Source organism: Polychytrium aggregatum, assembly GCF_025602895.1.
Source record: "Polychytrium aggregatum strain JEL109 chromosome Unknown BJ171scaffold_155, whole genome shotgun sequence".
Lineage (NCBI taxonomy): Eukaryota > Fungi > Chytridiomycota > Chytridiomycetes > Polychytriales > Polychytrium > Polychytrium aggregatum.
This window is the reverse complement of record NW_026516357.1, coordinates 27,217-51,843: the sequence shown is the minus strand read 5'-3', so window position 1 is coordinate 51,843 and position 24,627 is coordinate 27,217. Positions and strand designations below refer to the sequence as shown.

Genomic DNA, 24,627 nt, shown 5'->3' with positions numbered 1-24,627 from the left:
TTTGTTACCCAATACCATCGCGCGCTGGTCATGACCATTCGCCCACTGGGCCCTGTTCACGTGTATGGTGCCATGAGCGTGCTCATGTCTCTGCCAAATGCGCTGGATCTGGGTGACTTGTTTTCTTGCCTCATGGTAGAGCCAAGCATCCTCTCTCGAACTGCGATGATGAACACCCAACTCGACCAGCACGCTACCGCCTCTGCCTCCGACAATGCCATTGGTGCGCCTGTCCTCAGGTCCTGCACTCGATGCGTGGCCAAGACCAATGTCCCCGCGCACCTCTACTTCAGCGTCAAACCCAACGGAACGTATTATAACTATTGCGACGATTGCACCGAGAAGAACAGAGTGAAGCTTGTCAGAAACCGCCAAAAGTGCCTCGAGAAGGTTGTCGAGGACCCTACCATTGAGAAAAAGTGCGGTGGCTGTCTGGTCATCAAGCCACTTGCTCAGTTCCGAGTGGATCTGTCCAAGCCGGATAATCTCACCGATTCCTGCATTACCTGCCTCGAAAAGGGCGCCCGACACGATGCTCGTCGAATGGCCAATCCAGAGACCAGAGAGAAGCGACTGGCACTGAACCGCGAGAACCGATACGACATCGACTACAGGGAGCGTCGAATGGCAGAAGACCCAGAGGGATTCCGCCGTCACCTGGCAGATGTCCACAACGAGTGGTCTCGCAACAACAGAGACCACCTCAGACACTACCATCGCACCCACTTCAACACCTTCATTGGCGAGCGCAAGCGTCAGGCCCAGACCAAGCGCATTCCCTGGAATCTCACTGACGACCAGGCTCTGGTTATGTGCACATCTCCCTGCGTCTATTGCGGATTCCTCGATGGCGATGGAATCCTCAATGGCATCGATCGTCTGAACAACAACGGGGCGTACGACATGAGCAACACCGTCTCCTGCTGTGTAAAGTGTAACTATATGAAAATGGCCCTCGATCCCGTCACCTTTATCCGCCGTTGTGCCCACCTCGTGTATACCTATGGTGGTCCTGGCGAGTTTGCTGGCGACGATGCCTGGAAAAAGTATTCGGGAGTGTCCTTTGCTGCCTACAAGGCCCGGGCCGAGAAGAAGGGTCTTACCTTTGAGCTGCAGGAGCACGAGTTCAAGGCGCTCTGCCAGGGCAAGTGTGCGTATTGCGGCAAGACCAGCAGTCACGGACACCGCAACGGCGTCGACAGGAAGGACAACGAGCAGGGATATGTGCGCGGGAATGTATTGACCTGCTGCGGGGACTGCAACTACTTGAAGTGCGACTTGACCATGCAAGAGTTCTTTGATCAGCTGAACGCAGTCAACAAGCTCCGACTGGAGCGGGGAATCGATCGCCGCTTTTACAGGACCCCCAAGCAGACGAACCCCATCGCCAAGCGGGAGACAGCGTGGTGAATCGGGGCTGACCCGGGTCCTGCGCAAAAAGAAGTAAAGGAAAAATCACTAGAGGAGGGTAGAGCCCACCGTCTCTCTCCTAATCTGAGCCGACACGATGATCTCGACCGACGCTCAGCCCCTCCTCAGATCCTGCTCCCAATGCCGTGCCAAGACCAATGTCCCTGCGCACCTCTACTTCAGCCGCAAGGCCGATGGCAGCTATAATAGTCTTTGTGATGATTGCTGTGCCAGACAGAGACTCAAGAACGAGAGACGCAAGATCGCCACAGCCAATACCAAAGTCGATGATTCCAGTGTCTCCAAGAAGTGCACCAATTGCAAGGTGGTCAAACCTCTCGATCAATATCGGACCAAAGGAGAAAAATTGACCAACTCGTGCATCTCATGCCTCGACAAATTCGCCCGAAGCGATCAGTCCCGCGGAACCAACAAGGCCACTCGCGAGATCACCAGGCAGCAGCGCAAGCAACAAGCAGGTTCTGCTTCATCCGAGATGCCTATCGAAGAGAGGAATGCTATCCGCCTCGAATACGAGCAGGAAGTGAGGGAGCAATCGACCAGCATCCTCACCCCCGAGGAGCTCGAGGAAGTCGAGCGAAAGAGGGCCATGAACAGAGAGCGTCAGCGCCGCTACCGCGAGCGCCAAAAGGCCGGTGTGCAGGATGTCGCCGATTCTGCTTGAGAGTGAGGGTCACCCCAGCATGTAGCACCACTCCATGTACACACCACAATTGGTATCAATACAGTCAAACCAGAAAGAAACGGGACAGTCACTTCCTGGCATCAGCGACACAGGTCTGCTGATCCGTAGACCCCAGTGGGCAGGTCGTGCGATTGTTTCCCGTCCTGGTTGGCAATCACTTTGTTTTGGGTGGGTCCGGAAGCACAGTCTTGAATACACCCGGTCGATCTCCTGTGGCGATGATCGACTGGCATACCGAGATCATGTTCCTGGCTGCATTGATGTCTCGATCCCACAGCGTATGGCAGCTTGCACAGCTCCGGACAAAGTGTGGTTTCTCGATATCAAGATACTCGGGTGACTCGAGTCGCTTGGCTTCCCGACAATGTGAGCACACCTGGGATGTGTTGAACTCGTTCACCGAGCACACATGGATCTTGGAGACGGATTGGTCTGGTGATCGTCTCTGGTGGTGGTGGAATTGCTCAAAGTACTTGGCAAACCTGAGTCTCCTGGGACTGGATGCATATCCCTTCCCCTGCTTCCAGGATGCATTCCCAAAGGCAATCAACACGTCGGTCTCCTTTGGTGCCTGGTCGATGACTCGCTTGCACATCTCGTGAACAGTGCGCTGTCGCTTGCTGTGGAGATCGAGTCGCTTGAATCGCCGTCGCCGGGTCAGGCTGAAGTACAGCTGTTTGTCCAGCATGTCTCCATCGAACACATGGCGAATGTATCGCAGGAAGGAAGCCAACCCAGGGATCTTGGGACTTGGTGTGGTGCTCATCCATTCCTGCAGATCAAGGGCCTTGTGGGTGCTCTGGATCCACTTGGTCGCCTGACTGGTGCCAGTTCGATGCTGGTACTCCTTGTTGGAGAACGACACGATCTTCTCGTTGGCGCGCTGTGCCTTGGTCACCTTGACACCGTCTTGCTCCTGGATGGATGGTTGACCGGGTGCTCGATTGACAGCGGTGAAGATCGATCCCACTCCAGGGTCGATCCCGATCCATGTGGTCCGAGAGTCGTCAATGGGACCGACTCTGGTCTGGATCTTCTGCTCGGGAGTGAGTGTGTTCACCTTGGTCTTGGGTACCGGCTTGACATCGGGGTCCTTCTTCAGGATCTTGTACCTGAGCGTGGTGATCGAGCACCCGACCCCATCGGTGCTGATCTCGCAACCAAAGAGCTGCTTCCCCTCTTTCCTGACACCAAAGAGTCTCGACTCCAGCTTGAAGGTCCTTCGCCAGAAGATCTCTTGATTTGTGGTGCCATTGACCTTGGTCTTCAGGTCGTTCCACTTGAAACCAGTACCCTTCTGGGAACCAAGGAACTCCCACAATGCTTTGGTGTCGAGCTTGACATACTTGGCTCTGGCATCGCAGAGCGGGACCAAGGTGCACTGTGCTCGAGGGACGTTGTGTCGTTTCCTGGTCTGAGCAAGTCGGTCGGTCAATCGCTTGATTCGCTTCGTGTTGACGGTGACCTGCTTCTCCACCTCCTCGTGCCGTTTGTGGAGTGCGTTGTATTGATCCGACTGCCTTCGTTCGATCGCGCGACACATCTCCTCGTTCAGTCGTCCACACTCTCCTTTCAGATCATCGGTATCCCTCACGAGCCTGGGGATGATTCTGTTTCGAATGGTCGCCACGAACAGTGTCTCCTTTCGGTGGGTCAGCCGAGAGACTTCACTGGCCAATACTGGTACGACTTTGTACAGGTCCTGTTGGCTTGTGTAGCGAAAGATGTAGAGCTGGTCGGCATGGTGGGCGAAGGATTTCCTCAGATCACCGAGGAGTGTATCGGAGAGGGGATTCTCCATCAGCTTCATACACTCATCGACGTGTGTATGTCGCTTGACATCCTTGGGAGCAATCAGGGCCAGATTGCAGAATCGGCGTAGAAGGGACCAATATCGATCGAGAATGTGGGTCTCGCAGTTGACTGCATAGGTCTTGACAGCCAATGTGAGGACCTGTGAACCAGTGCCCTTTGGGAGGGTTACAGGAGGTAGGGCACACGATCCACTCCATGTACTTCGATACAGCTCATAGGTGTCGAGGAGGTGCTTGTCTTCTTGGGTCGTGCCATTCTTGACATCTGTAGCTCCGGTATGCACCATGTTGAAACACTTTCGAACGAACGAAGGGTCACTCGACGACACAGTGGGGATGGTGATGCCCTCGTCCAAGCATCGCCTGAGATGCAGCTCCAGGAGCCGAGATGCTTCGTACTGCACGTGTGTCATGGCCCGGACAGTCTCCTCAATCTTGTCGTGCAAGGCGCCGTTCTTGATGATGGCGTCAAGAGTGCACTTGATGATCGAGTACTCGGCCTTGGCATACTCGTTTGGACCACAGTCGGGCTCGGTAGAGCTCCAGAGGGGGTTCTTTTTTGAACACAACGAGCTGCTGCTTCTGGCATGACCCTCTTCCCCACATGTGGTACATACAGGGACTTTTGGTGCAGGCATCTCGACCACGAGGGCCGGAACGGCGATGTCTTCACTGGGTTCATCTGGAGGGGGTGCTTGGCAAACGGCCCCAAAGACAGACGCTGAGTCAGAAGGGGGGGCCGAATCGGTCCGGGCCTTGCACTTCTTGGTGAATGGCTTGACATGGTTGGTCAATCCACAGGCACGACATGATTTGATGACGGGTTTCTTGTCAGCAGGTGCGTCACTGGGTTGTCCAGGATCTGGATTTGGGTCAGGCGGGGATTTTTTCTTGCGGGGAGCCATCTGTCGCGATTTCGACACCCCGTTGATTCTACCTATAGGCAAGAAAAAACCAAGGGTGATTTTGACGCACTTTTTCGATGGTATGATTCACGCCCAGAAACGCATCGCGCGCTCAATCAGCGGTGGGAAGACATCTGGAAGCACCCTCCGCACGGCGGACTCGAACAGGGTCACCATCCCGATCTTGAACCCCTCAGACGCATTCAGCGCTGCTGCCTTCCTGTACTGATGCTTCACAATCCCAAAGAAGTTCTCGATGGGATTGAAGTCGGGCGAGGCAGGTGGGGTGAAGATCACTGACCATCCTCGGTGCTCGATGCAGTCCAGGACAGCCCTTGTCTTGTGCATGCTGACATTGTCCATCACAACCACAGAGTCGTCTGGGAAGCTCGCTCGCTCAAAGAACTCGACCATCGAGTGTGTCTTGAATGATGTGGGGATGTACATGCGATGCAGCACACCAGAGTGGTTGATGGCAAATGCAGCCGAGACAGACTTGTGCTTCATGTGATTGCGCTGACGGAGTGGGACGCCCTTCGGTGAGTATCCGTAGAGAGGGAAAATGGATCTCCTGATCCCTGTCTCGTCGACAAAAACAAATCGCCGCGGGTCGATGGAGCGGACCCGGTCCCTGAACTGTGCCACTCGCTCATCCAGTCGCTTGGACTTGTAGAGGTGTGTTGCCCTCTTGTGTGAGAGACCTGCTCGGTGGATGGCAGTGTGGCAGAGTGAGAGCGACACTTTCCTCTGGAGGATGGACTCGAGCTTGCATCGCAACACAGGACCAGTCTGGAACGGGTCCTGTTCAATCAGGGTGCGAATGACTGGACATGCCTGCTCGAAGAAAGTGGATCTGCGAGCCGGGACCCGGGATGGGTCATCCAGCTTGCATCCTCGGTGCCATCGATGGATGGTGCTCTTGGATACACTGAATATGGAGGCGACCTTACGCAGGCTATGGATGAGGGCGTAGCATCGCAATGCGGCGGTGCGAAAGTCGGATGTGTGGCGAATGGTCATGGCCAGTGCGCGATAACATTGGGTAACAAAATATTCGATCAATGGTCAAAAACCCGGGTGTCCCGTTTTTTATTGGATTGGCTGTAAAACGATGTATTCATCACCCAAACGACTTGTCCATGGTGTGTTCTGAGAGCACACCATTCTGTGTTTGTGTGTCATTTGGCTCGTCCTGGTTTATGCCTCAACCGGGATCGATGGCTTACTTCCCCGCGTAACGCGCTCCATGCCACTCCATGAAAACCACACACCTCCAGCTCCAACAAGTCCAAACCTCAACTGCAGTGGACCGTGGAGAGGCAGCATTTAGCCTAAACTAGTTTGAATATGCCAATCCCCCAAGTCCGCTAGTAACACGCAGCACGTTATAGTTAACGGCATAGACGTACGAGCGGACAGAGGAGGTGCCGGTGGCGAGGGTCATCTGCAGGGTGGTGCCCTCGATACGCGACATGTTGATCGATCCAGAGGGCTGGTGCTCTTCGGGCTTGAGCGCGAACGAGTACAGGTAGATGCCGGTCGAGGGGATGCGGGTGTGGTGGTTGTAGGGCTGGATCAGGTTCCAGTAGGGAGCAGTGCGGGTGGTGATACGGTCGTGGGTGTTGAGCTGGATCTTGGCATCGACCAGCGGATCGTCGCCCTGCCAGTACAGCGAGGAGTTGGTGCCCGAGGTGGTAAAGTCGGTCCAGCGGTTGGCCTGGTTGAGGACATTGTCGTCCATCTGGATGACCCAGACCAGCTCCTTGCACGGGTGCGAAAAGTTGAGCTTCTGGCGGACGGCCGAGTTGTTGAAGGACTCGGCGCCCTGGAACTGCAGCTGCTCAATCAGATACTCGTGGTTCTGCTGCGACATCATGCGACGCTCGTCCTGGTCCAGGAAGATGTAGTCAATGTACAGGGTCGAGTCGACCATCGAGGGCTCGTTCTGGAGAGGGGTGTTGTCCGAGGTGATGTACAGGTTGCGGATGGGGACGAACTGGATGTTGATCTTGACCTCGTGGTAGGTCAGGGCAATCAGAGGCAGGGCCAGGCCAGGGTTGCGGTTGAACCAGAAGATCAGGGGGACGTAGATATCGGTCTGAGGGATGGTGGTGGCCTTGGTGGTGAGAACATCGGTGTTGCCGATCATGACGTTGTAGCCGTGGACCTTCTCCTCGGGCATGGTCAGCTCAGAGTAGATCGTGAGCCACTGGCCGTAGTGCTGGTCAATGATGGAACCGCCAATCTCGACGGTCATGTTGTCGATCATGACGTGGCCAATGTTGTTGGTCCAGCAGACGGTCTGCGGGCCCGATGCACCGCCGGACTGCGAGGCATTGCCGGTGAGCTGGGGCAGGGTGACCTGCAGATACGACTTGTGGATCAGATCGCCGTTGCGGGCAACCAGGCACGAGACCTTGCGGCCGAAATCAGCAGTGCCCGAGAAGGTCTGCTCCATGGACTCCATGGCAAAGTTGGTGTGGCGGCGGTAGACGGCATTGAAGAAAGTGATCTGGGGGTTGCCGGTCAGGTACATGTCCTGGGCACCAAAGGCGACAAGTTGCAACAATCCTCCTCCAGACATTTCGTGTTTCTAGATGCGTTCGTGGCTACTATATAGCCAAGAAAAAAAAATAGAATTGTATCGGCAGTACTCGCTGTGTCCACGGGGAGGGGTCTCATTCTGTCCTGTCATTTTTTCTATTCGATACCCATTGCCATGTCACATCTGCTCACCCATCATGCAATCGAGTCTATTCTGAACCGCTTTGGTCCGATCGGGGACGGCGGTATGTCGCTCAAATGCCCAACCGATCTGGTGCATTTCCAGCAGGCCTTTGTGTTCAAGAAACCCACCGTCGGCGGAAGCAACAGCGGCTGCCCTTCACCCACACCCGACGAAAGCCGATGCAGCAGCCGCACTCGGTCGTCCAGCGATTCAGCTGCAGCAACACCGGCTCTGCAGCACAACGAGCGCCTCGAGTACCTCGGCGACGGCATCCTCACCGCCACTGTCGGTGCATATCTCTTTGAGCGCTTCCCTTACGAGCAGGAGGGCTTCCTGACCAAGATGCGCACTCGCATCGTGTGCTCCTCGGCCCTGTGCCAGTTTGCGCGGTATCTGCAGCTCGCTCGCTTCATCGAGCTGCCCAACGGATACAGCTCGTCGCGCATCCAAGAAGACGCCTTTGAGGCCTTTGTCGGGGCCATCATCGCCACCTGGGGAATGGAAGAGGGGTTCCGCTATGCCCGGCGATTTATCATCAACATCATCGAGAACCTCGTCGACTTTTCATACCTGATCCAGAACAACAACAACCACAAGGACATCCTGCAGCGCTTCTTCCAGTCCCGTCGCTGGCACAATCCGAAATACGTCGAAGTCGAGTCCGAGTACTGCATGATGTTTGTGCGGCTGGTCCTAGTGGACGCCCAGTTCCGCGACCAGCTCCCGCAAAACGTCCTCTCCTACGACCAGCAGATCCGGCGAGACTTCAAGATCAATGCTCATTCCAAGCAAGTCATTGTTGGAATGGGAAAGTCTGGTAAAAAGATCACGGCCGAGCAACGGGCCTCCAAGATCGCGCTGGTCAATTTCAACATACCCAGGCACTTTTGAATCATGCATTGAGTGGGGGGAGCTCGGCACTCGTCTCGATCGTCTCCGTGATCTTGATCGTGAAGGAGTAGTCCAGGCCGTTAAAGTTCAATAAATAGCCCGTCGGGGCATACATGTAGAAATCAAAATAGTCGATGCGGGCAATGGGTGTGTCTGGGATCAAGGGCGTGCTCACGAACGAATTGAAGATCACCACACCCGGGTTCTCCGTGAGCTGGATCTTGGCCAAGATATCCTTGATATTCCGGGTGGTGCGCATCTGCCCGATCTGCGGCGAGCACAGGAAGCAGTAAAACTCGCCAGCCAGATGGATGGCCGCATGGGGTTTGGTGAAAGCCGCGGGAACGGGATTTCCCATAAACGATAGCGGATATGAATCCGGGATATTACTCACTGTGGTCTTCCAGCCCAGCGTCATACTCGAGATCCGGAACTGGCTCGCCACCAGTGTCGTCGTGCTGCTGTATTCCGAGAACCCGGTGTTGGTCTGGAACAAGAGCGTGGTCGGGTCGATCAACTGCGCCACGTCGAAGCTGGAGTTGTTGAGATCGTAGTATCCAAACCCAAGCGACGGCGTGATGTCATAGAGTGTAAAGTTTGTATTGTACTGAAAGCTGCATGTCGTGCCTGGCTGCTGCAGTGGCTGCTTGATATCGATCGTCACAATGTCGTTTGCCGGCACCGCAACCACGACGTAGCCATTATGATTGCCGGTGTTGGTGTCGAGAGACGGCACGCAATCGCTGTTGTAGATATACACGGTCTGCCCCACCGTAAACGAGTGGTCGATGATGGTCTGGATGGATACCAGATTCCCCCCGGCAGAGTAGATGCGGATGCCCTGCTGAAATCCATGGGACACATTGCTCATCGTCAGATACTGCGTACCCACATAGGGAAACCCCTGGAAGGTCAACCCCGAGTCAAAATACGAGATGTAGGCACTCACTGTAAAGTTGTATCGGTCAATGACCTCTGTCACCTGGAACTGGCCGTTTGGGTTCTGCAGAGTGTAGAGTGGAGGGCGTGTCCACACACCATTCAGAACCACATAATCACCGCGCTGGAGCACAAAGGGCTGCGCCGTCACCACCTGCATACCATTCGGCAGTGGGATCACATTCACGATGCTATAAGTGTTTGCATTCAATTGACCGTCGGTGGATGGAGTGCTGGTGTCCCACTGTGCGAAACCCAGATTGGCGGTGATCATCAGGTTCTGTGATCCAAAGAGCATCTTCATCGGTGCACCCTTGCCCGTCTTGACCTGGCTACCCCCACCAGATGAGTTGGAGATGGCCACTGCATTGAGAGCGACTGTTAGAGTCCGAAGGGGACTCAACGGCAAAAGAAGAAGTGAGCTCGAAGTGAGCTCAGGGAAGGCAAGGGTAAAGTCCGAAGTGGACTCGGAGAGGGAGCGAGGGAAGCAAAGATCCGTTCAAGATAAGACTAGTCTCGAAATGAGACGTGAGGAACACTCAGAGAATAAAGTAGAAGGCACTTTATTTAGTCCTATTTTGAACGCTGAGGTTCGACTACACATCGCGGGGGTCAGGCTATTTATAGACAAGTCCGGACTTGGCAGCGAAGGGCGGCCAAGGGAGGGAAAAGTGGGCGATTGAGCAGGGCGAAGGGGGCGATGCATGAACGAGGGCCGAGAAGGACCACCGAGACAGGCAGAGAACCAAAGCGAGAGAGGCGCAAGCAAAAGCGAAGCACCTGGCAGGAGAAACGTGCAAAGGCGAAGCAATGTGACTCAACGTCCAAGAAGCGGATTGGTCAAGTATAAGGTTGGGGCAAATGCATGCGAGATAGGCGAAGGTTTGGGGCGGTCAGGCAGGTCATGAGTCACCGGTGGGGGGACACATGACCGGCAGCCGAATTGCAACCAATCGCAGCAAGGCGCGTGCACAAACAAACCGGCGCGTGCGGAGAAGACAAAGGAAGCGGAGCAGCGCGGGAAAACGGAAGTGCGGAAGGAGCGGAAAAGACAGGCAAAGGGCGGAAAATTGGAGGGGAACTGCAAGGCTACACACAAACAAACAGAAAGGCAAAAGAACAGCCAAGTGGGCAGTCAAAGTGGAGAACAAGCAGGAGCTATCCCTAACATCATCCCCTTCCTTAGCGACGAACTCCGGGCGTCGCCTTCGGCTTTGAGGGATAGCGAAGGTGGAAGTCAGCAACAAGGTCAGTGGCGTGGGAAACATTGGCAGCGGGCTCCCAAGACCGGTCAGTCTCGGAATAGCCCTTCCACTGAACCAAGTACTGTAAGCGACCACGGAAGAGCCGAGAATCGAGAACAGTCTCGACCTCAAACTCTTCCTGGGAGTTAACAAGAATGGGAGGTGGTTCTGGTTGGGTGAACTCGGGAACAATGTCCTTCGTTCGGGGTTCAAGGAGGGATACATGGAAAACGGGGTGAACTTTAAGTGTGGAAGGGAGTTTAAGCTCAAAGGCAACGGGGTTGATGCGGCGAAGAACTTTAAAGGGGCCAAGCTTTTTCTGGTCAAGCTTGTTGGAGGGACGAAGGGTGCGAATGTGGCGACGATCCAGAAAAACGAGGTCGCCAACGGAGATGTCGGGAGTGGGGAGACGGGATTTGTTGGCCTGCACAGTGTAGGACTCTTGGGCAACCCGGAGGTTGGCCTTGAGATCCTCGAGAACGGTCTGAAGTCGGTCGACACGTTCTTCGGCAGAGGGCACAACAGAGGGATCACGAATGATAGAGGGATCGAAAATGGGGTGATGGCCATGGACTGCAAAGAAGGGAGTCATGCCAGTGGAGGTGTTTTCCGAGTTGTTGTAAGTGAACTCGGCAAGGGGAAGGTGAAGGGTCCAGTCGTCTTGCAGGTAATTGCAATGGATACGCAAATACTGCTCGATGACCTGGTTGAGAACCTCGGTCGAACCGTCGGTCTCGGGGTGGAAGGCAGAAGAAAGGGAAATCTTCGTCTTCAGAAGCTCATTGAAGCGCCTCCAGAAGGCCGAAGTAAACTGAGTTCCTCGGTCCGAAACAATAGACCGGGGACAACCATGCAAGCGGAAGATGTGGGAGAGGAAGAGTTCGGCGGTTTGCTCGCCTGTAACCGTCTTCGTGGTGGGCACAAAGTGTGCTTGTTTGGACAGGCGGTCCTTAACCACGAAGATGGAGTCAAAGCCGTTCGAAGGTGGGAGATCCGTGATGAAGTCCATCGACAGGTCCCACCAACGTTCGGAAGGAACGGGGAGAGGGTGAAGTAAACCATAAGGGGAGTGACGGGACGGCTTGGCTCGCTGGCACGCTTCACAATTAGCAATGAAGCGACGCACAGACTTACGAAGCCGGGGCCAGTGAAAGTCCCGGGAGACGAGCTCAACGGTCTTGGCAAGACCAAAGTGACCAGCGGCAGCGGAGCAGTGACGTTGCTCAAACACTTTGAGCTGGAGCTCGGGGGAAGGGATAACGATCAGGTCTTTAAAGTAAAGGAGACCGTCACGGAAGGAGTAATCGCCATCAAGACGTTTGGCGTTAAAGTCAGAAAGGAGGGAACAAGAAAGGGTGGCAGCTCGAATCTCGGAAAGAAAGTCGGGATTCGAGCCGATAACAGTGATGCTGTCGAGAGAAATAGACTCGAACAGCTGAAGGAAGTTGGTGGAGTGGAGGGAGTCACCAGGCTTTATCTCAAAGTCAGAACGGCGACTGAGAGCATCGGCTTTGGTGTTGAGACGACCAGGGCGGTGGTAAATGCGAAAAGCAAAGTCAGAAAGGAATTGGGCCCACCGGAACTGGCGGCGAGAAAGTTGAGAAGCGGCAGTGAACCGGGTAAGGTTCTGATGATCAGAGAAAACAAGAGTGGGAATATCAGGGTCGGCAGCCATCAAGTAATGACGCCAGGCGGTAAAGGAATCGACAATGGCGAGGAGCTCTTTGTCGTGAGTGTCATAATTCACCTCGGCGGGACGGAATTGCCGAGAGTGAAAAGCAACGGGGTGAAGAGCGCCGTCAGGGTCAAACTGAGAAAGGACGGCACCCAAAGCAAAGTCAGAAGCATCGGGCTCGATGACAGCGGGTTTAGAGAAATCAAAGTATCGAAGAATAGGTGCGGAAGTGAAGGAAAGTTTAAGAGAATCAAAAGCCTCTTGGGCCTCGGGAGACCAAGAGAAGGTGGAGGATTTGGTAGTGAGGGAAGTCAAAGGACGAGCAAGTGCGGAAAAGTCCTTGACGAAGCGGCGGTAAAAGTTTGCGAAACCAATAAAGACTTGGATATCGCGAGCAGAAGAGGGAACAGGCCAAAGGGAAACGGCCTCGACCTTGGCAGGGTCCATTTTGATGCCATCGGCAGAAATGATCATGCCGAGAAAGTCAACTTCAGAAAGGTCAAAAGAACACTTGGCCGGATTGACCTTAAGGGAGTGTTCACGAAGGCGAGAGAGAACAAGCTTAACATGCTCCTCATGCTCCTGGGGATCTTTTGAGAAGATCAGGATGTCGTCAAGATAAATGACAACACAGACACCAAGGAGGTCCGAGAAGATGTCGTTCATAAAAAACTGAAAAGCAGCGGGGGCATTCGAAAGACCAAAGGGGATAACATTGTACTCAAATGAGCCAGATTTGCAAACAAAAGCAGTCTTCCACTCATCGCCCTTCTTGACACGAACCAAGTGGTAAGCATCAGGAAGGTCGAGGTGTGAGAAGACGCGGGCAGAAGAAAGTTTATCCAGAAGATCCTGGAAGAGGGGAAGTGGGTAACGGTTCTTCTTCGTGATGGCATTGAGGCCTCGGTAGTCGACGCAAAGGCGAAGACCACCATTGGGCTTCTTCACGAAGAAGCAGGGAGCACCAACGGGAGAAGAGGATTTGGAGATCCAACCACGTGCGAGGGCGTTGGTCAGATACTCCGAAAGAGCAGATTCCTCGGCCGGGGACAAAGGATAGACTTTCCCCGGCTTTGGCAAACGAGGTTCCTTTCCATCCTCGGTCCGTACAAACTCAATGGACAAGTCATACGGACGATGAGGAGGCAAGGAAGAAGGAGGGTCAGACTTGAGGCTGAAAACGTCGCCAAACTCATTGTATTTGAGTGGGACGCCTCGAGAGTCAACAGGGGTGCCAGACTCGGCATACACCTTCGTCGTGAGCACGGACCTTATCGACACCGTAGGATACGTCTCCGGCGAAGGAGGACGGATATCCATTTGGGCAGCGAAAATGTCGAGCTTGTCTTCCCGTGCAAGACGGAGAAGACTCGCCGCATTAACGAGCTCAATGTCGGGTGAAGATAAAGCCGTTGGCTCTTCAGAAAGCGAAGCAGAGTCAAGGCGGGAAGAAAGGGAAGGCGAAGTGCCAAAGGAGGGAACCGGTGTAAGGGAAGGACCGGAGGGAGGAGGAGTCAAAGGCGAAGTGCCCGAAGGGGGAGGCGAGGAGCCGGAAGCGGACGGAGTGTCCAAGGAAGAAGCAGAGACATCCGCGAGGATGTGTCCATCAGCAAGGCAAGAGGGATCGGAGAATGAAAGGGAGAGGGACTTCCAATTAACAACTGGATTATGCAAGCGCATCCAGGGAAGACCAAGAGTGATGGGAGTGGTGGAGAGTCGAGTCACAAGAAAAGAAATCGACTCGGTGTGGGAACCAATGGTCAGAGTCAAAGGCGCGGTTTGGAAACGAATGAAACCGGCCGAAGAACCATCAGCAAGGGAAACGGAGTAAGGAGTAGAAAGAGGGATAAGAGAGAGTTTATGGAGATCGGCAAAGGCAGGATCAATGAGGGCAAGAGCGGAACATCCATCATCAATAAAAACAGAAAGGGAGATGGAGACCGGGCCAGAAAGACTCATGACGATAAGAGTGGCCGGAAGAAGAAGCTTATCGTCCGATAGTGACGAGTCAGAGGGGGAAGATGTTCGTATCGCCGAACAGACCACCTCGCTTACTTGCGAGGTGCTGCTCGGCTGTGAGCATTTCCCGAGTTCCGTTTGACCAGAACCGGGCACTGCTGAACATCGCGACTGCCGGGACAAGACTTTTCCCCGCAGTACAGGCAGAGACCCTGCTCACGACGTCGCTTTTTCTCGACGTCGGAGAGCTTAGCAGGGCGGACCGAGACAGAGTCAAGGTCCATGGGAGTGGGTGCAGAAGAGGAGGAAGAAGAAACATGCGCGGGAGAATGGTGGTGATGGGGAGCAGAGCGAGAAGAAGGAGGAGGAGGTTGGGAACGGGAGGAGACCTTGAGACGATGGAGGGCATCGTCGTACTCGACCGCTGCCTTGATCAACTCAGGCAGGGAAGCGGGAGCGGGGCGGAGACCGATGAGGTGGAACTTGACCTCAGACTTCAAACCCTCCTTGAAGAAGTGCATCTTGGTGGGTTCATCAGTCTGGACGCGGGCGGCGAGCTGGACGAAGCGGGTGGCGAAGGCTTGGCAGGACTTGAGCTGGACCAAGCGCTTGAGGTCGTTCAAGGCCTTATCTTGCGAGGAGGCCGTGTCCTCACCGAAGGTCGACTTGAGGGCAACTTCAAAATCCGCGAAGGAAGCCGGGAAGCGGTTGGCCATGTAGAAGGCGGCCTCGTACCACTTGAAGGCTTCACCGCGGAGGAAGGAGGTGGCGTACAGGACCTTCTGGCGCTCGGGCGCGAAGAAGGCAGGATCGGCGAGGAAAACCAGGTGGCACTGGGCGAGGAAGGCCGTCGTTTCATCGCGGGAACCTAGGAACTCCTTGGGCTTGTTCACCTGGTAGACCTGGCGGGGAGCGGCGGCGGGAGCTTGCAGATCTTGGATCTGACGATGGAGAGCAGCGTTCTGGGTCATGAGGGCGTTCATACGCTCCTCCATGCGCGCCAGGTACGCATTGAGATCTGCCGGGGGTGCAGCAGGCTCAGCCATCGGATCGACGAGGGAAAGAGAGGCGAAAGAAGAAGAAAGGCCGGGAAGCCAAGAGGGAGCGTTCAAAATGATGTTAGAGTCCGAAGGGGACTCAACGGCAAAAGAAGAAGTGAGCTCGAAGTGAGCTCAGGGAAGGCAAGGGTAAAGTCCGAAGTGGACTCGGAGAGGGAGCGAGGGAAGCAAAGATCCGTTCAAGATAAGACTAGTCTCGAAATGAGACGTGAGGAACACTCAGAGAATAAAGTAGAAGGCACTTTATTTAGTCCTATTTTGAACGCTGAGGTTCGACTACACATCGCGGGGGTCAGGCTATTTATAGACAAGTCCGGACTTGGCAGCGAAGGGCGGCCAAGGGAGGGAAAAGTGGGCGATTGAGCAGGGCGAAGGGGGCGATGCATGAACGAGGGCCGAGAAGGACCACCGAGACAGGCAGAGAACCAAAGCGAGAGAGGCGCAAGCAAAAGCGAAGCACCTGGCAGGAGAAACGTGCAAAGGCGAAGCAATGTGACTCAACGTCCAAGAAGCGGATTGGTCAAGTATAAGGTTGGGGCAAATGCATGCGAGATAGGCGAAGGTTTGGGGCGGTCAGGCAGGTCATGAGTCACCGGTGGGGGGACACATGACCGGCAGCCGAATTGCAACCAATCGCAGCAAGGCGCGTGCACAAACAAACCGGCGCGTGCGGAGAAGACAAAGGAAGCGGAGCAGCGCGGGAAAACGGAAGTGCGGAAGGAGCGGAAAAGACAGGCAAAGGGCGGAAAATTGGAGGGGAACTGCAAGGCTACACACAAACAAACAGAAAGGCAAAAGAACAGCCAAGTGGGCAGTCAAAGTGGAGAACAAGCAGGAGCTATCCCTAACAGCGACCTGGAATGTGTCTGGACCCGTTACATTGATGGAGGTAAATGCCCCGGTGAAAACAGAGGAATCCAGACCGCCAATATATCCGCTCACATCCAGCACCCACGCTGTCTGCCCGCTGCTGTATCCATGGGCCGGGCTGACGACCGTGGCAATGTTGGAACCCGCAACGACAGTGATGGGGTTGGTGCCACACATATTGGTGATGAGCGACGTGATGTTCACAATTCCGGTTGCCGCATCGATTGTGGTCAAAGCGTAGTGCATCAGCACCGCACCGGTGCCGTCCTGGCGAGGGATGCTGGAAAAGAGGTTCTGGATGACCGTCTGTAGCTGACTGGTCGTGTATGATCCCGTGGGGATCGTTATTTGATACATTTGAGGGATGCCACCAAAGGTCAGATCACCTTGGTCGTACCACGAGATTGTGTTGTTTGTGGGATTGATCACGGCATCGACATTAGGAATCTCGGTGCTGATCAGCTCGACTTTTGTGACGTTCGAGAACACTCTCCCGAGACCCATCCGGAACGAGTTGGCTTGCGGGTATGTGAGCATATCGCGGTCACGGCTGTCCACACAGACGACCGTTACGACATTTTCCGACTTGGTGACCTGGGTAGGAGCTGGATTGGGGACAATCGCTGGCACTGTCGTTTGCTGCTGTTTCTGCTGCTCCTGCTCGTCCTCGACCAGATGCTCATAATACTGGGTGAACCGACTCACATCCCGCGCGGTGAACAAGGAATTCAGCTCGTCGATGGAAGGTATTTTATTCACATACTGCCCTCCTCGAGGCACATTCATAATGTCATACAGTGGTCTCTGCATGACGCTCGACAGATCCTAATGCTATACAGTCAAATATTTGCTCCAAATATCGATGCGCTACAACGTACACATGCCACTCGGATAATACCCTGGGACACTGGGGGGTTGCTGTGGTTGGGGTGCTGATGGAATGACGATCATGTATTGGGGCTGCGGCGCTTGGTTTGGTGACATTTGGTACTGCCACATCGGGCATGGGAAGGAAGGTGCTGTGGGTATTTCATATTGGTATGGAGTGGTGGTGTACAGTCAAACCAGAAAGAAACGGGACAGTCACTTCCTGGCATCAGCGACACAGGTCTGCTGATCCGTAGACCCCAGTGGGCAGGTCGTGCGATTGTTTCCCGTCCTGGTTGGCAATCACTTTGTTTTGGGTGGGTCCGGAAGCACAGTCTTGAATACACCCGGTCGATCTCCTGTGGCGATGATCGACTGGCATACCGAGATCATGTTCCTGGCTGCATTGATGTCTCGATCCCACAGCGTATGGCAGCTTGCACAGCTCCGGACAAAGTGTGGTTTCTCGATATCAAGATACTCGGGTGACTCGAGTCGCTTGGCTTCCCGACAGTGTGAGCACACCTGGGATGTGTTGAACTCGTTCACCGAGCACACATGGATCTTGGAGACGGATCGGTCTGGTGGTCGTCTCTGGTGATGGTGGAATTGCTCAAAGTACTTGGCAAACCTGAGTCTCCTGGGACTGGAGGCATATCCCTTCCCCTGTTTCCAGGATGCATTCCCAAAGGCAATCACCACTTCGGTCTCCCTTGCTGCCTGGTCGATGACTCGCTTGCACATCTCGTGGACGGTGCGCTGTCGCTTGCTGTGGAGATCGAGTCGCTTGAATCGCCGTCGCCGGGTCAGGTTGAAGTACAGCTGTTTGTCCAGCATGTCTCCATCGAACACATGGCGAATGTATCGCAGGAAGGGGGCCACCCCGGGGATCTTGGGACTTGGTGTGGTGCTCATCCAGTCCTGCAGACCAAGGATCTTGTGGGTGCTCTGGATCCACTTGGTCGCCTGACTGGTGCCAGTTCGATGCTGGTACTCCTTGTTGGAGAACGACACGATCTTCTCGTTGGCGCGCTGTGCCTTGGTCACCTTGACACCGTCTTGCTCCTGGATGGATGATTGACCGGGTGCTCGATTGACAGCGGTGAAGATCGATCCCACTCCAGGGTCGATCCCGATCCATGTGGTCCGAGAGTCGTCAATGGGACCGACTCTGGTCTGGATCTTCTGCTCGGGAGTGAGTGTGTTCACCTTGGTCTTGGGTACCGGCTTGGCATCGGGGCCCTTCTTCTCCAGGATCTTATATCTGAGTGTGGTGATCGAGCACCCGACCCCATCGGTGCTGATCTCGCAACCAAAGAGCTGCTTCCCCTCTTTCCTGGCACCAAAGAGTCTCGACTCCAGCTTGAAGGTCCTTCGCCAGAAGATCTCTTGTTTTGTGGTGCCATTGACCTTGGTCTTCAGGTCGTTCCACTTGAAACCAGTACCCTTCTGGGAACCAAGGAACTCCCACAATGCTTTGGTGTCGAGCTTGACATACTTGGCTCTGGCATCGCAGAGCGGGACCAAGGTGCACTGTGCTCGAGGGACGTTGTGTCGTTTCCTGGTCTGAGCAAGTCGGTCGGTCAATCGCTTGATTCGCTTCGTGTTGACGGTGACCTGCTTCTCCACCTCCTCGTGCCGTTTGTGGAGTGCGTTGTATTGATCCGACTGCCTTCGTTCGATCGCGCGACACATCTCCTCGTTCAGTCGTCCACACTCTCCTTTCAGATCATCGGTATCCCTCACGAGCCTGGGGATGATTCTGTTTCGAATGGTCGCCACGAACAGTGTCTCCTTTCGGTGGGTCAGCCGAGAGACTTCACTGGCCAATACTGGTACGACTTTGTACAGGTCCTGTTGGCTTTTGTAGCGAAAGATGTAGAGCTGGTCGGCATGGTGGGCGAAGGATTTCCTCAGATCACCGAGGAGTGTATCGGAGAGGGGATTCTCCATCAGCTTCATACACTCATCGACGTGTGTATGTCGCTTGACATCCTTGGGAGCAATCAGGGCCAGATTGCAGAATCGGCGTAGAAGGGACCAATATCGATCGAGAATGTGGGTCTCGCAGTTGACTGCATAGGTCTTGACAGCCAATGTGAGGACCTGTGAACCAGTGCCCTTTGGGAGGGTTACAGGAGGTAGGGCACACGATCCACTCCATGTACTTCGATACAGCTCATAGGTGTCGAGGAGGTGCTTGTCTTCTTGGGTCGTGCCATTCTTGACATCTGTAGCTCCGGTATGCACCATGTTGAAACACTTTCGAACGAACGAAGGGTCACTCGACGACACAGTGGGGATGGTGATGCCCTCGTCCAAGCATCGCCTGAGATGCAGCTCCAGGAGCCGAGATGCTTCGTACTGCACGTGTGTCATGGCCCGGACAGTCTCCTCAATCTTGTCGTGCAAGGCGCCGTTCTTGATGATGGCGTCAAGAGTGCACTTGATGATCGAGTACTCGGCCTTGGCATACTCGTTTGGACCACAGTCGGGCTCGGTAGAGCTCCAGAGGGGGTTCTTTTTTGAACACAACGAGCTGCTGCTTCTGGCATGACCCTCTTCCCCACATGTGGTACATACAGGGACTTTTGGTGCAGGCATCTCGACCACGAGGGCCGGAACGGCGATGTCTTCACTGGACTCGTCTGGAGGGGGTGCTTGGCAAACGGCGCCAAAGGCAGACGCCGAGTCAGAAGGGGGGCCCAACTCGGTTCGGGCCTTGCATTTCTTGGTGAATGGCTTGACGTGGTTGGTCAATCCACAGGCACGACATGATTTGATGACGGGTTTTTTGGCAGCAGGTGCGTCACTGGGTTGTCCAGGATCTGGATTTGGGTCAGGCGGGGATTTTTTCTTGCGGGGAGCCATCTGTCGCGATTTCGACACCCCGTTGATTCTACCTATAGGCAAGAAAAAACCAAGGGTGATTTTGACGCACTTTTTCGATGGTATGATTCACGCCCAGAAACGCATCGCGCGCTCAATCAGCGGTGGGAAGACATCTGGAAGCACCCTCCGCACGGCGGACTCGAACAGGGTCACCATCCCGATCTTGAACCCCTCAGACGCATTCAGCGCTGCTGCCTTCCTGTACTGATGCTTCACAATCCCAAAGAAGTTCTCGATGGGATTGAAGTCGGGCGAGGCAGGTGGGGTGAAGATCACTGACCATCCTCGGTGCTCGATGCAGTCCAGGACAGCCCTTGTCTTGTGCATGCTGACATTGTCCATCACAATCACAGAGTCGTCTGGGAAGCTCGCTCGCTCAAAGAACTCGACCATCGAGTGTGTCTTGAATGATGTGGGGATGTACATGCGATGCAGCACACCAGAGTGATTGATGGCAAATGCAGCCGAGACAGACTTGTGTTTCATGTGATTGCGCTGGCGAAGCGGAGCACCCTTCGGTGAGTATCCGTAGAGAGGGAAAATGGATCTCCTGATCCCTGTCTCATCGACAAAAACGAATCGCCGCAGGTCGATGGAGCGGACCTGGTCCCTGAACTGTGCCACTCGCTCATCCAGTCGCTTGGACTTGTAGAGGTGTGTTGCCCTCTTGTGTGAGAGACCTGCTCGCTGGATGGCAGTGTGGCAGAGTGAGAGTGATACTTTCCTCTGGAGGATGGACTCGAGCTTGCATCGCAACACAGGACCAGTCTGGAACGGGTCCTGTTCAATCAGGGTGCGAATGACTGGACATGCCTGCTCGAAGAAAGTGGATCTGCGAGCTGGGACCCGGGATGGGTCATCCAGCTTGCATCCTCGGTGCCATCGATGGATGGTGCTCTTGGATACACTGAATATGGAGGCGACCTTACGCAGGCTATGGATGAGGGCGTAGCATCGCAATGCGGCGGTGCGAAAGTCGGATGTGTGGCGAATGGTCATGGTCAGCGCGCGATGGTTTTGGGTAACAAAATATTCGATCAATGGTCAAAACCTGGGTGTCCCGTTTTTTATTGGATTGGCTGTACAGAATAACCACAAAGTAAATTTTGAAAACATACGCAATCACAAAATGCGAGAACCTCGCTCAACTCCATTACCATCCTTCATGGGAGGGGTGGTTGGGATATCGATCGTGTGAGGGGTGGGAGAGGGAGATGCAGAGTGGGTGCGATAGTCGCGAGTGGGGTTCTTCTTGATGGGGGCATGTGATGACCAGCATCACAACGGACCAATGAGATTGTCCCGCATGCTCTCTCCCTCCGCACCAATCATGAGTCCCCACGTGTTTGTTTGCCCCCATGCATGAGCACGCGCCGTTGCCACCCGCGTCTACTGGTTTCCTGCCTCCCCCACCGCTCGGCACATGTCCCCGGGCTGTGCCAAGCCTCTCTCGCTTGCACACCAGCCACTCTCGCACCCCCTTCTCGCTTCTCTGTGATGCTCCACCCTTCTCGCCCACTTTTGCCCCTCGACCTTCTCCCGGTCTATAAATAGCCCTGCATGTCTGAGCCTATGTTGAACACCAGTTCGAACAAAACTTGTTCTTTGGTGTTCGGGGCTAAAAGCTAATAAAGCTCATACCAAGCACTTGGTCTTCGTCCTTGCGCTTGTTCACTCCTCACACTTTGTTCGAACTCTCTTCTACTGATACCACCTGCTTGGTATCTTCCGCTCCTAGCCCCGCCCCTTTCCTAGTCCTGTCCGAACCTCAAGCACACTTGTGTCTGAGCCCTCTTCGCTCTCCTGTTCTTGAACCTCCTCGCTTTTTTTTTTCCCAGTCCCAGTCCCAGTCCCGCCATGGATCCTGCCCTCGTGGACCGCCTCCGTGCCTTGGAGGCCGAGCTCGCCGAGCTCCGGACAGCTCGCGATGCTCCTGCCGCTGGGTACAGCGTGCAGATGCCGGACCGTTACGACGGTAACCGGCAAGGGTTCCGGGCATTCGTAAATCAGTGCAAACTGTATATACGAATGCAGCCCCACCGGTTCCCTGCTGACCCGATTAAGGTCGGATTCGTCATTAGTCTGCTCACTGGACCGGCTCTCCAGTGGGCGACTCCGATGCTTGAGATGGGTGATCCCCGACTCAACTCTTTTGGCGATTTCCTAGAACGCTTTTCCAAAGTGTTTGACGACCCTGATCGGGCCAGGACTGCCGAGTCAGTGATCACCACACTGTCTCAGGGCAACCGCCCGTGCGCAGTCTATGCATCCGAGTTCCTTCGTATTGCCGCCGATACGACTTGGAACGACGGTGCAAAGATCTCGTTCTTCCGACTTGGCTTGTCGGATGATGTCAGAGACGAACTTTCGCGAGTTCGCCCTCTGCCACGAGATCTGGAGGAGTACATCGAGCTTTGTAACGAGCTCGATGCACGAATCCGCGAGCGCCGTCAAGAGCGCCGAAGCACGCCTGCCCGCTACCGGTCTTCCCAGTTCGCCTTTGGTTCCGCCTCCGCTGCCGTTCCCGCCATCGCTCCCGCGCCCGTCCTCGCTCCGCCGCACCCCTCCTACATTGTTTCCGAGCCCATGCAAGTGGACTCTGCCGTCTCTGGACCCCTGACCGCCGAGGAGAAACAACGCCGCCGCCGCTTTGGACTCTGCCTGTACTGTGGCAAGAAGGGCCACTTGGTACGAAACTGCCCCGTCAAGTTTGGATCTACCAGAGCTACCGGACCGCCCCCTGGACCTCCCGGCCCGAGGATCATCCGCACCATCGTTTACGAGGATGGAGAAGTGCAAGACTTCAGTTCGGGAAACGACCAGGCCCGGTTCTAAGTGAAGGCCTTGAACCGGAGCCGTGCCCACCGCCTTCCGAAAGTGAAGACATTGGTAAGGTGCCTTTGGTAAGTACTGGGGAAGCAGTGATGTGCGGACAGCTTCGCCTTGCCTCTGGACCGGCGGACACTCTCAGCTCTGGCATAGTACCCGTGGCACCTCTGGTGTCACTGGGAACTGCACCTCATCCACAGGTGCAAATACCTGAGCTGTCCTGCCAACCCTCGGCAAAGTTAACTGTCTGTGCTAGCCGCAACCCTGGTGCCGAAGCTGGTACCGAACCAAAGTCTTGTGTTTCGTCTGTTCGTCGTTGCTCGTTGGTTGTTCCCGTCGCTGTTCGTCTTCCTTCTGGTGATTCTCTGTCGTGCGAAGGACTTGTCGATTCTGGTGCCTCTGGCAACTTTATCGACGAGGACTTTGTTGCTCGACACTCTGTCCCCACCTGCTCCAAGGCTTCGCCCTTGGCAGTGGAAGGCGTGGATGGTAAGCCGCTGTCGTCTGGCCCCATCCTCCGCGAGACTGCTCCACTCGAGGTGATTCTCGGGGACGTCTCGCAACGCCTTCGGTTCGATGTGATCAGGTCTCCACATCAACCACTTATCCTTGGCTTTCCTTGGTTGCGCACCGCCGAGCCCAAGATTGTCTGGTCTCGCGGTCTTCTTTGTCTCCCTCCTTCTGTTGATTCCGACCCCTCTCCATGCACCTCTTCCCTTTCGTCTTGTAAAATTCCTTCCAATGTCACTCCCCTTCTTGATGATTCCACTCCTTTGATTGATCTAAGCTCCTCTCCTACGCTCCCACCTTCGTCTTCCCCTTCTTGTCTTGTTCCTCCCGAACCCCTTCGCTCTTCCCAAACCCCTTCTCCTGCTGTCAGTTCTCTTTCCCTCCTTGATGTACCTCCTCCTGTTGTTTGTTCTTCGGACATTGTTCAGAATAAAGTAACCGTCGAACATTATTCTGACCTTGTCCACGCCCCTCCTCTCAGCTCGGACGCTCCTCTCCGCGTCTGCAGCATTGATTACCGCTCGATGCGCGAGTCTCTGGATGCATGCAGGCATGGAACGCAACCCCTGACCATCTTTCAGGTCCATGTCCTGCCCACTGACGAGCCGAGCACTGCGACTGTCGAAGTGCCTGCGGAGTACAAGGACTTCCTGTCTGTTTTCTCTAAACAGGAAGCTGACTCCTTGCCTCCGCATCGCCCTTACGACTGCCCCATTGACTTGGAGCCGGGCAAGTCGCCAAAGTTCGGGCCTCTGTACTCACTGTCCGAGCCCGAACTTCACGCTCTGCGTGACTATCTCGACGAGAATCTTGCCAAGGGATTCGTTCGTCCTTCGTCGTCCCCAGCAGGCTCGCCAATCCTCTTCGTCAAGAAGAAGGACGGCTCACTTCGTCTTTGCGTTGACTACCGCGCACTGAACGGTATCACGGTAAAGAACCGTTACCCTTTACCGCTGATCGGCGAGCTGCTGGACCGACTTCGAGGCGCGAAGGTGTTCACTAAGCTGGACCTTCGTGGAGCCTACAATCTGCTGCGCATCCGCTCCGGGGACGAGTGGAAGACAGCTTTCCGTACTCGATATGGGCACTTCGAGTACTTGGTGATGCCCTTTGGGCTCACCAACGCGCCAGCGACGTTCCAGCACTTCATCAACGACGTCCTGCGCACCGAGTTGGACCAGTTCGCAATTGCGTATCTTGACGATATCTTGATCTACAGTGCTGACCCGTCGCAGCATGTAGAGCACGTCAAGCAGGTCCTCTCGAAGCTCCGAGCTGCAAAGCTGTATTGCAAGCTGGAGAAGTGCGAGTTCTCCAAAACCTCGGTCTC

The 24,627-nt window shown here is 54.9% G+C and overlaps 4 protein-coding genes across 4 annotated transcripts; 2 read left to right on the top strand and 2 right to left on the bottom strand.

Moving 5' to 3' along the window:
• Window positions 1-241: 241 nt before the first annotated feature.
• On the top strand, window positions 242-1,604 carry BJ171DRAFT_78300 (uncharacterized protein). The gene is made up of 2 exons (XM_053115887.1): window positions 242-419; window positions 520-1,604. The coding sequence occupies exon 2, from the start codon at window positions 544-546 to the stop codon at window positions 1,408-1,410; it is 867 nt and encodes a 288-aa protein (XP_052961599.1). The 5' UTR covers window positions 242-419; window positions 520-543; the 3' UTR covers window positions 1,411-1,604.
• Window positions 1,605-6,122: 4,518 nt separating this feature from the next.
• BJ171DRAFT_78118 (major capsid protein) lies at window positions 6,123-7,528 on the bottom strand. The gene has a single exon (XM_053115885.1). The coding sequence runs from the start codon at window positions 7,417-7,419 to the stop codon at window positions 6,172-6,174; it is 1,248 nt and encodes a 415-aa protein (XP_052961598.1). The 5' UTR covers window positions 7,420-7,528; the 3' UTR covers window positions 6,123-6,171.
• A 98-nt stretch (window positions 7,529-7,626) lies between these two features.
• BJ171DRAFT_434417 (ribonuclease III domain-containing protein) lies at window positions 7,627-8,454 on the top strand (the record flags this gene model as incomplete). The annotated part of the gene is made up of 1 exon (XM_053107942.1): window positions 7,627-8,454. One exon carries the CDS (start codon window positions 7,627-7,629, stop codon window positions 8,452-8,454), a length of 828 nt encoding a protein of 275 aa, XP_052961597.1.
• On the bottom strand, window positions 8,252-9,917 carry BJ171DRAFT_78216 (uncharacterized protein). Its single transcript, XM_053115886.1, has 2 exons — window positions 9,428-9,917; window positions 8,252-9,298 (listed from the first exon to the last, which is right to left on the bottom strand). Exons 1-2 carry the CDS (start codon window positions 9,695-9,697, stop codon window positions 8,456-8,458), a joined length of 1,113 nt encoding a protein of 370 aa, XP_052961596.1. The 5' UTR covers window positions 9,698-9,917; the 3' UTR covers window positions 8,252-8,455.
• Window positions 9,918-24,627: the final 14,710 nt, after the last annotated feature.

Bases quoted from the DNA above. Each gene is read 5' to 3' on its own strand.
- BJ171DRAFT_78300 (XM_053115887.1), top strand. From the start codon at position 544: ATGGCCAATCCAGAGACCAGAGAGAAGCGACTGGCACTGAACCGCGAG.
- BJ171DRAFT_78118 (XM_053115885.1), bottom strand. From the start codon at position 7,419: ATGTCTGGAGGAGGATTGTTGCAACTTGTCGCCTTTGGTGCCCAGGAC.
- BJ171DRAFT_78216 (XM_053115886.1), bottom strand. From the start codon at position 9,697: ATGAAGATGCTCTTTGGATCACAGAACCTGATGATCACCGCCAATCTG. The intron at 9,299-9,427 runs GTCATTGACCGA...CATGGATTTCAG, and splicing joins GCCAGTTCCAGGTGACAGAG to CAGGGCATCCGCATCTACTC.